General features: G+C 37.0%; 1 protein-coding gene across 1 annotated transcript in view; it reads right to left on the bottom strand.

The window, feature by feature from the left end:
* The window catches only part of LOC150093896 (uncharacterized), a 142,963-nt gene that overhangs the window by 67,887 nt on the left and 55,773 nt on the right, over positions 1 to 19,303 (bottom strand). Inside the window, exon 5 of the mRNA XM_090412864.1 lies at positions 6,530 to 6,662. Coding sequence (XP_090268990.1) covers positions 6,530 to 6,662 — 133 coding nt within the window. The remainder of the gene's footprint in view (positions 1 to 6,529; positions 6,663 to 19,303) is intronic.

Below are 19,303 nucleotides of genomic sequence, written 5' to 3'. Positions count from 1 at the left end.
CTTTGAATGCCATTATTTTTGTTTTTTCTTAAGATATTGTCATATTATATTGCTTTGAGATATCATTTAATGATTTTAATGAGTCATCTTCTGATGTAGCTAATACTATTTGATCATCTGCAAATAGTAGTGTATCTATCTTCATTTGTGGGGTCATTTGTATACCAAATGGGTTATGCTGTTTCCAGATTGTTAATATTTCATTTATATATATATATTGAAAAGCAGAGGTGAGAGAGTACATCTTTCATAATGTGATCCATACAAATGATGAATAAGATTGAAGATAATGTGCATTCTGTCTTTTACATCAAACCATCTTCCTGTATTTCCTTCAATTCTAACTGCTGACTTACAACTTAATTATAGATTATGTATCGTTCTGTATAATGGTTCCATTCACCCCATATAATTGTAATTCTTGTTGAAAGGCTTATACGCTGGTTAAATATGACAACTAATAATTAAGGAATTGACAGCGTACACTAGAAATATAAATTAAAACAACTTTAATAAATACTTTCCAATATTTCGGCAACGTCACGTTGCCATCTTCTTGGGAACTTAAAATAAAGAACAGGTGCACGCAAGTACTACATAACAGCAAATGAGAAACAAAGCAAGGAAGCTACTGTTTTCCTAAAGACCTGATGGTGCCCCCTGGCAGGCTATATATTGGTAGTTATTGGGGCAGTCTTATGCCCCAATAACTACCAATTTGGGGCAGTCATATGCACCCAAATTTGTTGAAGTTTGGCATGTTCCTAAGGGCTGAGGCTGATTCCATGAATATGAATAGTCTTTCATATTTGAACTTGCTGCGGTGTATTACTGTGGCTTTCTTCCACCTTATTCTGTGGCGGGTATCCAGAGCATGGTCTGCAAGCCCAGAGTGGCTGTACTGGTGAAATCAGATGTAGTCCTTGTGTTCTGAGATTCTGATATTTGCTGTCCTGCCTGTTTGGCCAAAGTAGGACAATTTACAGCTGGCAAGGGACCTGGTATACACCAGGTAGGTCTAGGGGAAGTGGTTGGTCTTTAGTGGAGCGGATAAGGGATGCCAATTTTCTATACGTCTGTAACAGGCGGTTAAGTCATGTTTTTTTAGGATTTTGTCGATTTTTTCCAAGGTGCCTCGGATGTAGGGGATGGTGATGGATTTAGAGTAATCTTTTTTGTGAAGGGGGGGAGGTGGTTTGTGCATAACTGGTTTAAGTATTTTTTGGATTTTTTTTTTTTTTTTGAGGGGGGGGGTAGCCATTGGCTGAGAAAGTGTTAAGGATGTGATTTAGTTCAGGGGCTTGATCATTTGAACAGATAAGTTTTGCCCTGTTGTATAGTGTCTTAATAACTCCATATTATTGTGGGGGGGCGGGATTGTTGGTGAATGTATCTGCCTATATGGGTGGGTTTTCTATAAACTGAGAAAACCAAGGTTCCATCAGGTTGGCGGGTGACTAGCGTGTCTAGGAAGAAGAGGCTATTGCTTTTCTCTTTTTCTAGAGTGAAAACTTGATTCTAGGGTGTTGGTTGTTTAAGTGTGTTAAGAAGGAGAGGAGCGTATCCAGGCCATGTGGCCAAATAACGAACACATCATCAATGTAGCAAAGCCATATGGTAGGTTTTTGTGGGGCTTTCTCTTCAAAAGTCTCCATAAAGAAGTTGGCCAAGGGTGGGGAAAGTGGTGAACCCATGGCTGTCCCCTTCTATCTGTTTGTAGAATTTTTCCTACCAAACAAAATGAAATATACTGGCAATACACCATCACATATAAAAAACTCAGCCCACTTCAAAGCCAGTATAGAAAACCTTACACTCCAACATAATGACATAATGGTCAGTTTTGACATCTCCTCCTTATTCACAAATGTCCCCCTCAAAGAAACCTTAGAGCTAATCCAAGCTAAATTTCCTCCCGATATCTCAGTCCTATTTCAGTTCACAATGAACTCAGGCTATTTCGTTTCGCAGGAAAAATTCTACAAACAGATAGAGGGGACAGCCACGGGTTCACCACTTTCCCCACCCTTGGCCAACTTCTTTATGGACACTTTTGAAGAGAAAGCCTTAAACTCTGCCCCACAAAAACCTACCATATGGCTTTGCTACATTGATGATCTGTTCGCTATTTGGCCACATGGCCTGGATTCACTCCTCTCCTTCCTAACACACTTAAACAACCAACACCCTAAAATCAAGTTCACCCTGGAAAAAGAGAAAAACAATAGCCTCCCCTTTCTAGACACACTAGTCACCCACCAACCTGATGGAACCTTGGTTTTCAGTTTATAGAAAACCCACTCATACAGGCAGATATATTCATCAACAATTCCCCCCCCCCCTTCACAACAATATGGAGTTATTAAGACAATATACAACAGGGCAAAACTTATCTGTTCAAATGATCAAGCCCCTGAACTAAATCACATCCTTAACACTTTCTCAGCCAATGGCTACCCCCCCCCTCAAAAAAAAAAAAAAAATCCAAAAAATACTTAAATCAGTTATGCACAAACCACCTCCCCCCCTTCACAAAAAAGATTACTCTAAATCCATCACCATCCCCTACATCCGAGGCACCTTGGAAAAAATCGACAAAATCCTAAAAAAACATGACTTAACCACCTGTTACAGACCATATAGAAAATTGGCATCCCTTATCCGCTCCACAAAAGACCAACCACTTCCCCTAGACCTACCTGGTGTATAACAGGTCCCTTGCAGCTGTAAATTGTCCTACTTTGGCCAAATAGGCAGGAAAGCAAATATTAGAATCTCAGAACGCAAGGACTACATCCGATTTCACCAGTACAGCCACTCTGGGCTTGCAAACCATGCTCTAGATACCCGCCACAGAATAAGATGGAAGAAAGTCACAGTAATACATCGCAGCAAGTTAAAATATGAAAGACTATTCGTGGAATCAGCCTCAGCCCTTAGGAACATGCCAAACCTCAACAAATTTGGGTGCATAAGACTGCCCCAAATTTGGGAAACATATATCAGAACTTCAGCCCAAAGGCCAATAACTACCAATATAGCCTGCCAGGGGCACCATCAGGACTTTAGGAAAACTGTAGCTTCCTTGCTTCGTTTCTCATTTGCTGTTTGTAGTACTTGCGTGCACCTCTTCTTTATTTTAAGTTCCCAAGAAGATGGCAACGTGACGTTGCCGAAATATCAGAAAGTATTTATTAAAGTTGTTTTAATTTATATTTCTAGTGCATGCTGTCAATTCCTTAATTATTAGTTATCATATAATTTTAGTGTTCTGAAAAGCTTTTCTCTGGGTACTTTGTTATATGTCTTTTCTAGATGTACAAAAAACTAAGTACAGATCCCTGTAATATTTCCATGATTTCTCAACTATTTGTCCTAAAGTAAATCAACCTCTCTTGTGGATTACAAAGTTTAGTTCATAGGCAGAAATGAGGGGACATGATAGAAACTTTTAAGATATTAAAGGGGTTTTATAAAATTGATGCAAGTGAAATTTTTCAATATATGACAAATAGAGAACTAAGGGCCATCCATGGAAGTTGTGTAAGAGTGTGGTTAGTAAGGGTGTGAGGACCAGATTTTTTGCATGGAGAGTGGTGAGTGAGTGGAATAGATTGCTGGAATTGGATGTGAGTTCCCTGATGGTGAATGGATTCAAGGAGAGGTATGATAGGATTTGTTTGTACGATGGTTGATTTGAGTCTCTGGACTCCATGAAGATGCCATAAAATAATAATAATGCTTGTATAAATCTTACCTGGAACATTTATTAGAGAAATTCCCCTGGAATTCTCACATTCAGTTTTATTCACTTTTTTTTATAGATGGGAAGTATTAGAGCTCTACCTACTCCAATCATCTGGAATTCGACCTTCTAAACAGGCCCTCTGAATTATGCAGTGTAGCCACTGCAAAACGTTTATACACTTTCATACTTAAGCATTTCATGTTGAATATCATCTACTCCATTGCCTTTCTGCATTTTAAGTTTTTGATGACTTTTTCCACCTCAAGCATTGATATGTACTCCTCTTCCTCTTGAAAATGTTGTAGAATGGTTCTGTCACTGGTTGTTTCATTTAACATTCTTATAAAGTAATTACTCCAGACATCTAGGATATCCTTATCTTCAGTTTTCATGTCACCTATTATCTTTGATTTCTTAAAAAGATGTACTGTAATTATTAATCCACACAGGATTTATTTACCAAAAAGTGAAAGGAACTTGATTGCTTTCCATTTCATATAGAAATAGGCCCATAAAGTGTTGTTTTATTTAGAATTCTCAGTCAGAAAATTGACTGGAAACTTGATATGGTTTTAATTATTTCTTTAATGAAATATATTGAAAATACTGATAGAAAATAAAAATTAAATAGTGATGATTTTGTAATTTGTTCAATGGAGCATGCTGCTATTTTCATACAGAAAGTGTGTTAAGCTATTGTAGTGTTTTGGATGAAAATGAGCAATTTTAAGCATTCTGTGAGTTTAGGATGGAGGAAGAGTTTTAATTGTTTATGAGTTTATGTGAATGAAAGTTTTGTTGGAAGGAAGAGACAAATTACAGTAGTCTATCCAGAAGCTTGAGTAGATTAAGGTAATTTTTATGTTGTGATCTGAAGAACAGATTGGCTTGCATAGTTATATTGTTTTATGTTGTTTATATTTGTGTTCCTTTTGTAAATTAAAGATTTATTAATTTTTTATAATAGTGACAGCAGAAGCAGATTAGAGAAATGGCTACAATATGATACTGCTGGACTTTAGAAAGGTATATGAGAGAATACCACATGAAAAACTATTACAAAAGTTAGATAAAATGGTAATGGATATGAAGCTGGCAGAATGGATAAGGGGATAGCTGAGAGAGAGAGAGACACACCAGACAGTAGAATATTGTGAAGTGGAATCTAGAATGAGGACTATTAGCGGAGTGCCTCAAACCTCTATATACTACTGTTAATTTTTTATAATGATATAGTGAATGATATTCATTTGTTTGCTGATAATGCAAACTGGAGAGGGTAACAGTTGATAAAAGTGATGCAGATCTCCTGTAGGATGATTTAAATAAATTGGCACTGCGGGCAATGGATAATGGTGTGTATGGTATTGGAGTGCAAGAAATTGATTAGGCTAGGGACTTAAGGGTAATCGTGGATAGAGAATTGCAGTTCAGATAACATATTGCAACATTTGGCAAAATAACTTAAAGGATTACTAGGATTTTGAAAACTACACTAACAAGTAAAGATAGGGAAATTACTATCCATCTTTATAAGGCCATCTTTATGAATCAGCCACATCTTGACTAGAGTACACAGATTAAGTCACTTGGGTTTCTTGGAGGATCAGGTGGTGAAGAGAATTGAGAGATGGGTGACCAAGCTCATGAGAGGTCTGTGGAATACTCCCTATCAGGATAGGTTGAAGGTGTGTGGATTGTGGAAAATAAGGAGACATGAATAGAAACTTAAGTTATTAATGAGGTTCTATAAGATTGAGATAGGAAAATTTTCAATACACGATGAATAGAGAGAAAATAAGGAGCCAGTCCTGGAAGTTGCATAAGAGTGTGTAGACTAGATTTTTTGCTTGGAGAGTGGTGAAGGAATTGAATGGATTGCTAAATTTGTTGAGTACCCTGAGAGTGAATGAGTTTAAGGAGAGGTATGATAAGTATTGTGTGTATAAAGGTAAGAGTAGGTCTCTGACAATGAATCTTCTGACTCAAAGACTTTTCATTTGGTTATAAAGGTGTCTGACGATCAATCTCTTTTAGTTTAATGGATTAATTTAGAGATAAAATGCATATATGATAACCTGGGGTACAAATCTGTATACAAGTATGATTTGGAGTTTAGTTTCAAATGCATTCTTTTTATTTAAAAATTAAGAGTTAAACCATTCTGAATGGAGAGTGTAATTTACCAGTAGCACAGATAATAAGACTGCATAGATAAAAAAAAAAAAAAAAAGTGAGGCTCAAACACTGGGTTAGAAGTTCCAGTCATTTTTCTGCATTCTTTATAAACTAACTAAATAAATACATCAAAGATGTATTGGACCATGACATATTTATTTACACATCAATAAATAAATGGATGCAAAATGTTCTTTGAAACTGATATAACATTTGGATATTATTAGAATAACACAGACACAACACATGAATTATTTGATATATTTAATCCATATGGCCACATCAGTAATTAAACAACTCAATCAAAATAATGTTTTTTCAAAATAATAAATAATAAAGTGCATAAATAATCCTCCATCATTTTAGTAGAACATACCATATGTACAATTAGTAAACAAGTAAATTAAAGTTGATTAGTGTGCTACTACATATTATGAATGAAAAATTGTTAATTTTATAGTTCTATCAGAACTTGATGAACACTGGAATAAAATAAGTATGTTATCTTATTTTATAAGATAACATACTTATATCATCCAAAAGAAGCCTTGTCTATATGATATAACATAATAATCTTATATTATGTTATATGATTATAGCTACCTAATTCCTCTGGCTTTGGAACATTAACCAAATATTTCAACTCTTCATTTTCAGGGAGTGCTCTAATTGTAAGAATATAACCATAGGAGCCATTTTCTTCAAGACGACAATAACAATCATAATACAAAAAAATCTGCAACAGAAAAAAAAATTAATATATTTTCACACACACAGAATCAAAATGAATAATACAATTCTGACAATTCTAATCTATTATATTTCAATACAAATATAACAGATTAAGACAGTAAAAATTATGTCAAATGATTCTTTGTTTTATCCTTTCTTTTAGTGTTACACAGTGATCAGCATTCATTTTTGAAATTATGGATTCTACAACCATGTTAAAATAACTCTTTTTATTATCCCAACGTTTCTATCTTCATATCAAGATCATCATCTGCAGCATACATAAATATACAAGACAAGCTGCATTACATTACATTTCAAACCATAAACTAGAGAAACAATGATTTGATCACATGCTACTCACTGGCATGACCTATAGTGAATAAAAAAAACAAAACATCAAGCTAATTTAATTTTTGATTACATGAATAAACATTTTTGCTTACAGACGTTTTCCTTGCAGTAACAGTGATGTCCTATTTCTATTATTACAATTGTTATTTTTGATTTAAAAAACAAAAAATTATTTATAAATTACAACATGAATAAACTTTCTTACAGATTTTTTTTTCCCCTTAACAGTGATGTCCTATTTTTCAGTATTAAAGTTGTTATTTTTAGATTTAGGATCCTGGATTTTCTAGAGTCCTGTTTATAGTTGTTCTTAGAGAGGAAGGATTCGTGGGACGAATATATGCCTTCCATATGTATGGGATTTTTAGACCAACATTATTGTTTAGATTGGGGGTGGTTGATAATGATCTCACAAGCTTCCTTAAATTTGCGTTCATACCATGTTTTGATGTGATGTAGACAACTAGTGCTTTTCTCAATCCTATGTAAGGTGTTCAGAGCATGATCAGAAAGGCCAGCTTCACCATAATTATTATATTTGATGTGTTGTTTATGTTCTTTTTGTCTGATCGGAATTGTGCGTCCTGTTTCTCCTATGTATGGTATGTTGCAGGTGCAGTAAATACGGTATACTCCAGGGTGGGCCAGCAGAGGGAGTGGGTCTTTGGATGAGTTAAGTGAGCTTTTTAATTTTGCAGGAGGTTTAAAGGTGGCTTTTGAGGTTGTATTTTTGTAGTACTCTGTTTATTTTGTCTGATGTCCCTTTAATGTAGGGAATGGTTATAGTTTTACTGTAGTCTGGTTTGTCTTTGTTTTTTATTTTTGTTTTGTAGAGAATTTTGTTAATAGTGTTTTGGCTGTATCCATTTTTTTGAAAAGTATAACTCATCACTTTAAATTCGTTTTTCAGTGCCTGTTCACTGGAGCAGATCTTCAGAGCCCTGTTTTTTAGGGTATTGATGACACCTAATTTTTGTGTTGGGTGGTGGTAGGAGTTTATGTGTATATATTGGCAAGTATGTGTCGGTTTCCAGTAAGCAGTGAAGGAAAGATTGCCCGAGGGAAGATGTGTGACAAGTGTATCTAGAAAAGGCAGTGTGTTATGTTTTTCAATCTCAATTGTGAACTGTACATGTTTGTGTTGCTTGTTTAGGTGGCTAAGGAAAGTGTCTGGTGGCCATGAGACCAAATCACAAAAACATCGTCAACGTATATGAGCCAAACTTTGGGTTTTAAAGGGGAGGAACCTAGAGCAAGTTGTTCAAAATGTTCCATATAAAAGTTAGCAATCGGGGAGAATAATGGTGAGCCTATGGCTGTGCCTTCTTCTTGTAGGTAGAAAGTGTTCTGCCATACAAAATAACCAGAATGTAATACATTTGCAAAGAGCACTGTGATATCTGGAGGAAATTTGTTCTGTAAAAGAAGAATTGTGTCATTGATTGGGACATTCATAAAGAAGGCAGAGACGTCAAAACTAACTAATAGATCATCTTTTTCTAATGCAATGTCTTTGATGATGTTTATGAAGTGTTGTGTGTTTTTGATATAGGAGGGGGGGGGAATGACCTACCAACTCCTTGAGTGTTGCTGCTAATTTTTTGGCTAAGTGATAAGTCGGGCTATCAATCCCTTCGACTATAGGCCTTAATGGTGTGTTTTCCTTGTGAATTTTTGGTAGCCCGTAAATTCTTGGGGAATGAGCATAGTGTGGAAATAGTTTTTTGACCATATCATCGGGCCATGTGGTAATTGACTTAAGTAGATTCTATGTTTTCTTTTTGATTCTCTTAGTTGGATTATAGTTAACTAATTTGTATGTGTTATTGTCCGAGACCAGTTATTTCATGTAGAGTTAGGTTACTTGTTATTGTTTTGTTATGATTTAAAATGCTGGCGGTTTCTAAACGTATTTTTTCTGCTATGTTATTTGGGATGAATCTTAGACCTCTTTCAATATTACAAATAAATTCAAGTTTGTTTATCAATTTGGGTGCTATGACATAATTTAAACCTTTGTTAGGTATCGAGATTTCGTCTTTGTTTAAAGCATGGTCAGATAGGTTAACTATATTATTGTTACCTGTTGATGATTGGTGGCTCCTGTTGTTTCTTGCTTCTGGTTGGTTGCTATTGTTCATTGTGGAGAAATTTGAATATGGCAGCTGATTCTTTTAGTCTCTGGAGTTTGGAAACTAGATTTTCTTTCTTCATTTGGAGGATGTGGTTTGCCGTGTTGTCAGTAATCTTTTCCAGGATCATCCAGATATCTGCGTTTACGTAGCTTGAAACTGACAACATGGTGACATCCACCAAACGAATAAAGAAAATCTAATTTCCAAATTCCTTGTCGTGTGACAAGATGCACTTGTCACACGTCTTCCCTCGGGCAATCTTTCCTTCACTGTTTACCGGAAACCGACACATACTTGCCAACATTAAAGGGACATCAGACAAAATAAACAGAGTACTACAAAAATACAACCTCAAAGCCACCTTTAAACCTTCTGCAAAATTAAAAAGCTTACTTAACTCATCCAAAGACCCACTCCCTCTGCTGGCCCACCCTGGAGTATACCGTATTTACTGCACCTGCAACATACCATACATAGGAGAAACAGGACACAATTCCGATCAGACAAAAAGAACATAAACGACACATCAAATATAATAATTATGGTGAAGCTGGCCTTTCTGATCATGCTCTGAACACCTTACATAGGATTGAGAAAAGCACTAGTTGTCTACATCACATCAAAACATGGTATGAACGCAAATTTAAGGAAGCTTGTGAGATCATTATCAACCACCCCCAATCTAAACAATAATGTTGGTTTAAAAATCCCATACATATGGAAGGCATATATTCATCCCACGAATCCTTCCTCTCTAAGAACAACTATAAACAGGACTCTAGAAAATCCAGGATCCTAAATCTAAAAATAACAACTTTAATACTAAAAAATAGGACATCACTGTTAAGGAAAAAAAAAAAATCTATAAGAAAGTTTATTCATGTTGTAATTTATAAATAATTTTTTGTTTTTTAAATCAAAAATAACAATTGTAATAATAGAAATAGGACATCACTGTTACTGGAAGGAAAACCATCTGTCAGCAAGAATGTTTATTCCTGTTATCAAAAATTAAATTAGCTTGATGTTTTTTTTGTTTTTTTTCACTAGAGGTCATGCCAGTGAGTAGCATGTGATCAAATCATTGTTTCTCTAGCTTATGGTTTGAAATGTAATGTAACGCAGCTTGTCTTGTATATTTATGTATGCTGCAGATGATGATCTTGATATGAAGATCGAAACGTCGGGATAATAAAAAGAGTTATTTTAACACGGTTGCAGAATCCATAATTTCAAAAAATGAATTCTTTCTTTTAAGGTTACACAATGGTCAGCATTCATAGCGAGGAATTTATGGAGACACAACACACATGTTAGAATAATAATTACTTTACTTAAGATTAGGAAAGTAACATTCGACGTTTCAACCTCTGTACTGAAGTTGAAACGTTGAATCATCAGGTCATTATCAGGAAAAATACATATGTATAAGATACAAGCTACATGACACTGCACTATACAAAAGTAAGATGAATCTAAATGCATGTTAATGATTAACTCTAGCCTGACTTGTTATACACAAGTATAACAAGTATAACCTCTGGTAGAAAAATAAAATAAAATAAAAAATAAAATACAATAAAATTAATTTAATTTAATTTAAAATTAAATTCAATTACATTTAAAATTAACTTATATTAAATTAAAAATGGAAATACATTTGTAGAAATACAATGGAAATCTAAAGTCCTCTCGTATTGAGATTTTCTTCTGTTTGAGGTTGTTCTGGTTGCTATACAGATTGAAAATTTATTTAAAAAAAATTTTTTTTTTATATTTTTTTTACACCAGAGGTCAGGCTAGGGTTAATAATTAACAAGTATTTAGATTCATTTTACTTTTGTATAGTACAGTGCCATGTAGCTTGTATCTTATACATATGTATTTTACCTGATGATGACCTCAATACAGAAGTTGAAACGTCGAATGTTACTTTCCTCATATTAAGTAAAGTAATTATTCTAACATATATGTTATGTCTCCATAAATTCACTATGAAGGGTATCAAATGATAGCACAATTATCAAAATTTTAGTTATGTTTTATATGTCAATGTGTGTATGTGCACATGCCGTGTGCTATCACGCACAAGTATAACAAATACTTCAGCAATTTATCGCATATTATGTCTAATACATGTGCTATCATTTGACACCAATAATATGCATTACAATTGTGTCCAAAAGCCTAAGAACGAACAACATTTTTACCTGTATATCAAAAATATTTCCATGACTACAGCAAAATGTGTACATAAATTTATTGCCAGCATACTAATAAATTATATTATGCAAAAAATGTGTTATAAATTTTGTACAAATTATATTGCAATCCATTTTTAGCAAAAGTTACAAATTTCCTAAGGATGTAGTTAAGGTATTAATGTACAGTTCTTACAGAAAACTATGTGGAGAGACAATTCAGTATGGAATATGTCCACCCTGAACTGCAATGCAGCTCTCACAATGTTGTGCCATGCTTAGCACCAAGTGATTCAGGAGTTCTTGAGGCAAACTGGCCCACCTCTCCTCCTTCAGAGTAAGGATAAGGCCTTGTTTGTTTTCCGGAGGGGGGGGGGGATTTCAAGCAGCAATGCATCTCCCTATTGCATCCCTAATGTGTTCTATGGGGTTTAGATCTGGGGAGCATGCTGGCCTCAATTTGATTAATATCATTGTCTCCAGAAATATGTCCACTGCTTGTGTATGATGTGATGTGGCATTGTCATCTGTAAAAATGAATTCTTTGCCTACAGCACCACGGAATAATCAAACATGATGTTGAAGAACTTCATTGCAATATCCTTTGCTAGTCATAGTCCTTTTTCCAGCACTTGTAGCTCAGTGCATCCATTAAGCATAATTCTTTCCCACACAGTGATCCCAGTACCACCATATATATCCCTTTCAAGAACACTCTCAGGACGGTAAGCAGTACCACTTTCATGCAGGATCAAGTGTCATCTAGAATTGGTAGAAAGACTAAAACAACTAATCTGTAAAGAGTACATTAGCCCAATTGTCCAATTCCTATGAATACGACACTATGAAAATGTGCTCTACAATGAGCTGTGGATAAAGGGATGCAGATTACAAGCCTACTTGTTGCAGACATCTTGCCAGAGTTTGTGAAGATATCGGCATACCTGTGCTTGAATGGAGCCAACTTGCAAGCTGACCTGCCATAATACATCAATTACATTTTGCTGTTATAACCAAAAATCTGTCTCATGCTCCATGGTAGAGCAAGTACAACCTCTTAGCAAACATGTGGAACACATTCCATTGGTTTGACACGCTGCCCAGATCATGTCTCATATTTGCATGTGAGATTCCAAACTCTGGCTCTCTCTCTCTCTCTCTCTCTGTTCATTGGGCTCTACAGATGCCGTATGGTCACTCCGATGTTCGGTGATGTTCCACATCAGGCCTCGCCATGTAGTCCTGTTGTTTGCTTTTCTGGCAGCCTCAACTCTCTGAAGATCAGTCACTCCACACGCCATCCATCCATCTCATTGATGGTCTACCCCTGCCTCTTTTTCCAGGAACTTTACCTTCTATTACTGTTCTGAGAAGTCCTCCTTCCATCCTTTCTACGTGTCCAAAATATTTTAACTTTCTTCTGTCAATATCCTTAAGGAGCCTTAAAGTTCTACTAATCTTTTCTAACACCCATTCATTTGTACGCCTTTCAGAATATGATATCCCCAACAGCCTTCTGTAACACCCCATCTCAAAAGCAGATATCTGTTTCTTATCTGACTTCTTTAGGTTCCAAGTCTCACATCCATAAGTTGCTGTTGGAAAAACAACTGCATCTAAAATCCTCAACTTTGTTCCCATGGAGATATCCTTCCAGATTTTAGACAGGTCTCTGACTGTTGTTTTAGCCATTCCTAACCTTTTTCTGACATCTTCTGAACAGCAATTTTTCACATTAATAATGGATCCCAGGTACTCAACTTGCTGACTTCCTCAATTCTTTCTCCATTAAGATACACTTGTTTCTCAAGAGCTTCTCTGTTTGTTTTTCCTTTAAGAACCATGATCTTTGTCTTGTTAGAATTGAGTTGAAGTCCTCTGTTATTACTGATCTTGTTAGCTTTGTCAAGAATTAGTCCTAGTTCTTCCATGTCATTACAAAGGAGTACTGTATCATCAGCATACCTCAGATTACTGATCAATCTACCTCCTATCGTAATTCCTGTCCTGAGCTCATCCAATGCTTCACGCATGATGTCCTCTGCATATATACTAAACAAGAGAGGAGAAAGTAAACATCCTTGTCTCACTCCTTTTCCAACTTGAAGCCAGTCAGTCAATCCAACACCTGTTCTTACTGTGGCTTCTTGCGCCTTATACAAGTTGGCTATCAACCTGATAGTGTGTTGAGGAAAACCCATTCTTTTCATTACTTTCCACAGTTTCACATGCTCAACACAGTCAAAAGCTTTAGAGTAGTCTAAGAAACACATTACCATAGGGAGTCTGAATTCTTTATATTTTTCTATGATCTGTCTAAGGCAAAGGATCTGATCTCTGGTGCCCCTACCTTTCCTAAAACCTGCTTGTTCCTCGGGCATCTCTGCCTCAACTTTGGCCTCAATCCTATTTAGCATGATCTTTAATAAAATTTTGCTTGCATGAGATATCAAACTAATAGTTCTATAATTCTTGCATGCCTTCATATCACTTTTCTTGTGTAGTGGTATGAAAACTGACTTCTTCCAGTCTCTAGGCCATGATCCTGTCTCCCATATCCTTGTAATCAATCTATGAAACACTCTTATCCCTCCATCCCCTGTGGCCTTAATTAACTCTGCTGGGATTTCATCTGCACCTGGGGCCTTATTGTTGTTGAGCTGCTTAACTGCTCTTTCAACTTCATGCCTAAGTGGAGGAGGTTCCAAATCAAAATTTTCTTGGTGGGAGGACTCCACAGTTTCTTTGTCTACTCTGCTGTACAGTTCCTCACAGTATTCTTTCCATCTGTTTTTGATTTCCAACTCTTCTGTTAGTAATGATCCATTCCTGTCTTTGATGACATTCCATTTAGGCTTAAACTTGTGCTTTAAGTCACGAACTAAATAAAACATCCTTTTATAATTATGCCTTCTCATCTGGAACTCTATTTCTTCACATTTATTAGTATAGAACTTTTCCTTGTCCTGTTTGATGGCTCTTCTGATTTCTCTATGTAATCTCTTGAATTCTTCGGTCCCTGTGTCTCTTTGTTTTTCCAACCGCCTTCTTTTGATTAGTTCCCATGTTGAATCTGATATCCATGGGTCTCATGGTTTTCTTACTGGGCCGAGATACATCTTCGCTGTATCCTGTATTATCATCTTATCTTGACTCCTTCCCAAAGCATTTCTGGTGAGATTTCCTCATTGGTCTCCAAAAAATCATCCAGCCGAGTTGATGTTTCTTCTGTGAATCCACTAGGAATTACTGTAACATCCAATCTAGTGGAATGTGCCTGACCTGGAAGTTTTCGGAGTCTTAGTCTTACTTTGGCTCTTACCAGCTGATGGTCTGTACCACAATCTGCTCCAGGACAAGTATGCACATCAGAGATGCTTATCTTCCACTGCTGGAGAGCTAGGATGTAATCAATTTGGTGCCTTGACCTATCAATGTTAGATGTCCAAGTATAGGTCCATTGTGGATGTTTCTGGAAGCAGGTATTGGTAATAACTAATCTGTTAGCACGGGCAAATTACAACAGTCTTTCACCATGGGTGTTACGTTCACCCAGACCAAATATGCCACACTCCGGCCTGACTCTCATACTCTTTCCCACTTTTGCATTTAAGTTCCCTAAGATGTAGAGTATGTCTCTCCTCGGTAGGCAGTCTAAAACAGTTTGTAAGTTTTCATAGAATTCTTCACTCTCTTCTTCAGGCCTATCCGTGTGGGGTGCATAAACTACTACAATTGATACATTGGTAGGCTGAGCCTTAAGTCTAATGGAGAGTACCATATCATTAATGGGGTTAGAACCAAGAAGGCTTCTTGCCTGAGCTGTCTTGAGTATCATAGCTACCCCATGATGTTTTGAGTCACCACCTGAGTAAATAACTAGCTTACCATCCTGTCTTTTGAAGTGACCTTCTCCACTCCATCTGGTCTCTGTAATTCCCAAGATGTCAATTTTATACCTATCCATCTTTTTACAGACAATCTCAAGAGTACTCATCTGTAAACCCCGGACATTCCATGTGCCTATGTAAAATTCCTTTCTAAGATTAATCTTATACATTCTGTGTTGCTCATTCACAGAATCACTGACTTTTGATGGAGAGTGTAATATACTTCTTGAACAGGACCCTCTGCCTAAGCCTGAACGCGGTTCTGATTATTCTGGCAATATCAGTAATTCTGTGACCTTCTTCAAGCTTTCCAATAATTCTTCTCCACATGAAATCATGCCTTTGGAACATTATAAGACATTCAAGTTTGCAACTTTATTGCTTTAAAAAAAGAGCTTCCTTTAAACAAAATTTCCTTAGCAAAGCCTTTTACCTATTATCCTGTTGAGTACTACCATATGACCATTTGTGTGTGATTTGAAAATTTGAATGTGTACCTGCTTTCAACTAGAAACTAGTTATAGAAATTGCCACAAGATGATTCATCTGAATTTGCAGTTGTAATTTTCAGAAATAGTGTTTGTCCTTAGGTTTCAGGCATCAGTGTATTATTATCATGTATTACTTGTAATCATCTGGATGACTAATACATTGCATCATCTGTTCCAAATCTGTTGGGAGTGATGTATACATGGTATTATCCTTCACATATCCCATATGAAAAAATGGAGTGGAGTAAGATCAGGTGATCTGGCAGCCATCTCAGTGAAGTCTGGTTAGCAGCTCATCAGGCCAGTAATACTGAAAAGAATGATTTATGTTACATATGAATATCAATTACCAGGTACCATATATAGCAGACTTTCAAATGTTCGAAACTATCTAATTCCATGATTCCCCAACCAGAGATGCGAAATTCTCAACACTGGCTGTGAAAGGAGTCTTTTTATTTGTTTTGTTTATGCAGTCTGTCTAAAACAAACTGATAATTACAATTCTTCACTTTTTTTTTTTTTTTACACATGATTTCTTTCTGATTTCCATCCTACATTAACCTGGCATTAGTAAGGTGGGATGTCACAGTTATTTCTTTCTATATCTTTGGGGTCTGTGACACCCCCACCTTACTAATGCCATGCTAATGGATATCCAGTATGAGCAAAATGTTTTCATAGTCTTTTGCAATGTATGCTACTTCTGCCTTCATTTAAGACAAAAACAAAGAAAATTAGTCTGACAGAAGATATTTGTTGAGTTTCCAAAACTGGCTTATATACACACAGCTTGGAAAGAAGTCAATGGACACCCCCACAGGCAAGGTGCATCATGCCATGTAATAAGTAATGTGGTCATAACCAGTATAAATTGGAGGAATACCGTGCCCCCAAGTCAGTGCAACTATGTCCAGGTGCAATTTTTTTTAATTTTTATTTTATGTTGGGCCCATATACAGGAGATTGGCTGGTCAACCTATAGCACGTTAGTACTGTATATGGGTGGTGGATTGCAAAAGGAGAAACTTGTTTACATTTGATTTAAATGCCTGTATGTTGTATTCCTTGGGAAATACGTCTGGGGCAAGACTGTTCTACAATACTGCAGTAGCAGGGATGAATGAGGAGGAAAAGAAACTTGTTCTGTGTTTAGTACAGGATTTAGTACAGGGTGGGGAATTATTGATGCTGTTTCAGATGAACATTTCCCATGGAAATATTTATAGAATATACAGATTGCAGAGACCAAGCGTCTGTGTGAAAGTAGGGGGAGTGAGTTGGTGAGGGATGGGTCATTTATTAGTCTAATTGCTCTCCTCTGTATTGAGTCAAGCATTTTGAGGGAGCTTTTTGGAGTCTCACTCCAGATGTGAAAGCAGTATTCGAGAGCTGGGCAGATTTGTGACTTGTATAGTGTTAACAGTTATTTAGAGGTGAAGTAGCATCTTGAGCAAAAGAGAAAACCTAGTTTTTTGGAAGCTGAGGATGCAATGGTTGTGATGTGTTTATGCCAGGAAAGGCTTGATGTCAAGGTAATTCCGAGAAGAGAAATTTCATCTTGTCTGGGAATTTGAGTGTTATCAAAAATAATGCTGGGGAGAAAATGGTTCTTTTTTGTAAGAAATAAGACAGAACTGAGTTTTACTAGCGTTGAAGTTGACGGGGTTATCTGAGCCCCATTGGCAGATGGCTTGGAGGTCGGAATTAAGAGCAGTGGTTGTTGACGTTCTGTGGGTTGAGGTGAGTTGTGTAGAGTAGGGTTTGTCAAATGAAAGGGAGGAATGTAATGTGCTGTCATCTGCAAAACTGTGTATTGGGTTAGAGGTCAACTGAAGTAGGTCATTGATATATAGAAGGAAGAGGATCGGTGAGAGAACTGAACCTTGTGGGACCCCAGCAGTAGTTGGATGATGAGAGGATATGGAGCCGTCTACCATCACACATAATGTGCGTCCAGACAGGAAGCTGGCAATCCATCTGCAGAAGTCCTGAGGCAGTCCAAATGGATGACTCGGTCAACGGCTTTGGAGATATCAAGTGCAACTACTTGGGATTCACCAAATTTCTCCATGGCATTTGTCCAGTGATGGGTGATGTATGAGAGTAGATCTCCTGTTGAATGGCTTTGACGGAATCTGTACTGGTGGTCGCTTAATAGCCAGGTACCTTCAAGGTAGATTAGGAGTTGAGAGTTGATAATTTTCTCCATTACTTTAGATAGGACTGAAGTGAGTGAGATAGGGCAGTAGTTAGATGGCAGTGATTTGTCACCCTTTTTTAGGAATGGGTTGAATATAGGCCAGTTTCCAGGTTTTGGGATATATACCAGTGGAGTAAGAGAGTGTGTACAGGTGACATAGGACAGGAGTCAATTCCAATGCACAGACCTTCAGGATAATTGTGAGGAATGCTGTCAGGACCAGGTGACTTTTTTGTGTCTAATTTAGACAACAGGTTTGTAATGTCTTTTTGGCAAAAGGATACAGGGGGCATTGTATGTCGAGCAGTTGGAATGACTGGAGATCATTTGCCATTGTCAGTTATGTGTATATTGGAGGCAAAGTGTGATGCCAGGAGATTAGCTTTTTCTATGGGTGATGTTGCTATTGAGCCATCTGGGTATAATAGAGATGGGAATAGTGTAGGGCAAAAGTTACGGCCAATTACCTTGGCAAGAGACCAAAAGGCACGGCTGCCGTTTGGACAGGCTGCAAGCTTCCTGCTTTTGGCCCATTCAAATTCTGTTTTGGAAGTATTGATAATTTTCTTGCATTTGTTTCGGGCTTCAGTATAGGCATCGAATAAGGATGGGGTTCTTGATTTGAGCCAGTTGTGGTATGCCTGATTTTTCATTTGTACAGCCTTGGCACATTTAGAATATATGTTTTCATGCCAGTGAGGATCACTTTGGTGATGTATTCAGTGCATATGTTTGAACTGGAAGACCGGAAACAATAGTCTAACCATGGGAATGAAGCATAGTAGTCTCGGAGAATGTCCCATTTGGTACTGTTATAATGCCAAACTACTCGTGTGGGAGTGACTGTGTAAGCATTATTGCATGGGGGAGGAGATGAGCACTAAGTTGTGGTCAGAATTGCACGGGGGGGGGGGGGCTCACTACATTCACTGCATATTTGGGGAGTGGTTTGGGTTATCTGGTATTCTGGTCAGTTTTTGAACAATTTGTGTGAGGTCATTAGTGACTGCAAATATTTCAGCATCTCTGCCTGCAGGATCGGAATAACTGGAAGAAGAAAGCCAGGTGGTGTTATGAACGTTGAAATCACCCAGGAGGATGATTTTGCTGTTAGGAGAGTTGGACTGGAGAAAATCAACTTTTAAGGAGAGGAAATGAAAGAGCTCAGAGTGATTGGTGGTATTAGGAGAGCGATAGAGATAGCAAATGAATTTGACTGAGTGGGGGAGGGATATCTTCAGCCAAAGAATGTTGAAGTCAAGCGATTCTAAGTTAGTTGCTCTCTGTGGCAGGGTATGTCAGAGTGGATATATGCACATATGCCACCCTTGGGTCGAAAGGAGTTAAATAGTGTATAGTTAGGAAGGTTGA

This window comes from Typopeltis vanoorti, chromosome 23 (assembly GCF_054136105.1).
Source record: "Typopeltis vanoorti isolate ZY-2024b chromosome 23, IOZ_Tvanoo_1.0, whole genome shotgun sequence".
NCBI lineage: Eukaryota > Metazoa > Arthropoda > Arachnida > Uropygi > Thelyphonidae > Typopeltis > Typopeltis vanoorti.
Note: the sequence above shows the minus strand (reverse complement) of the source record. Positions and strands in the feature narration are given on the sequence as shown.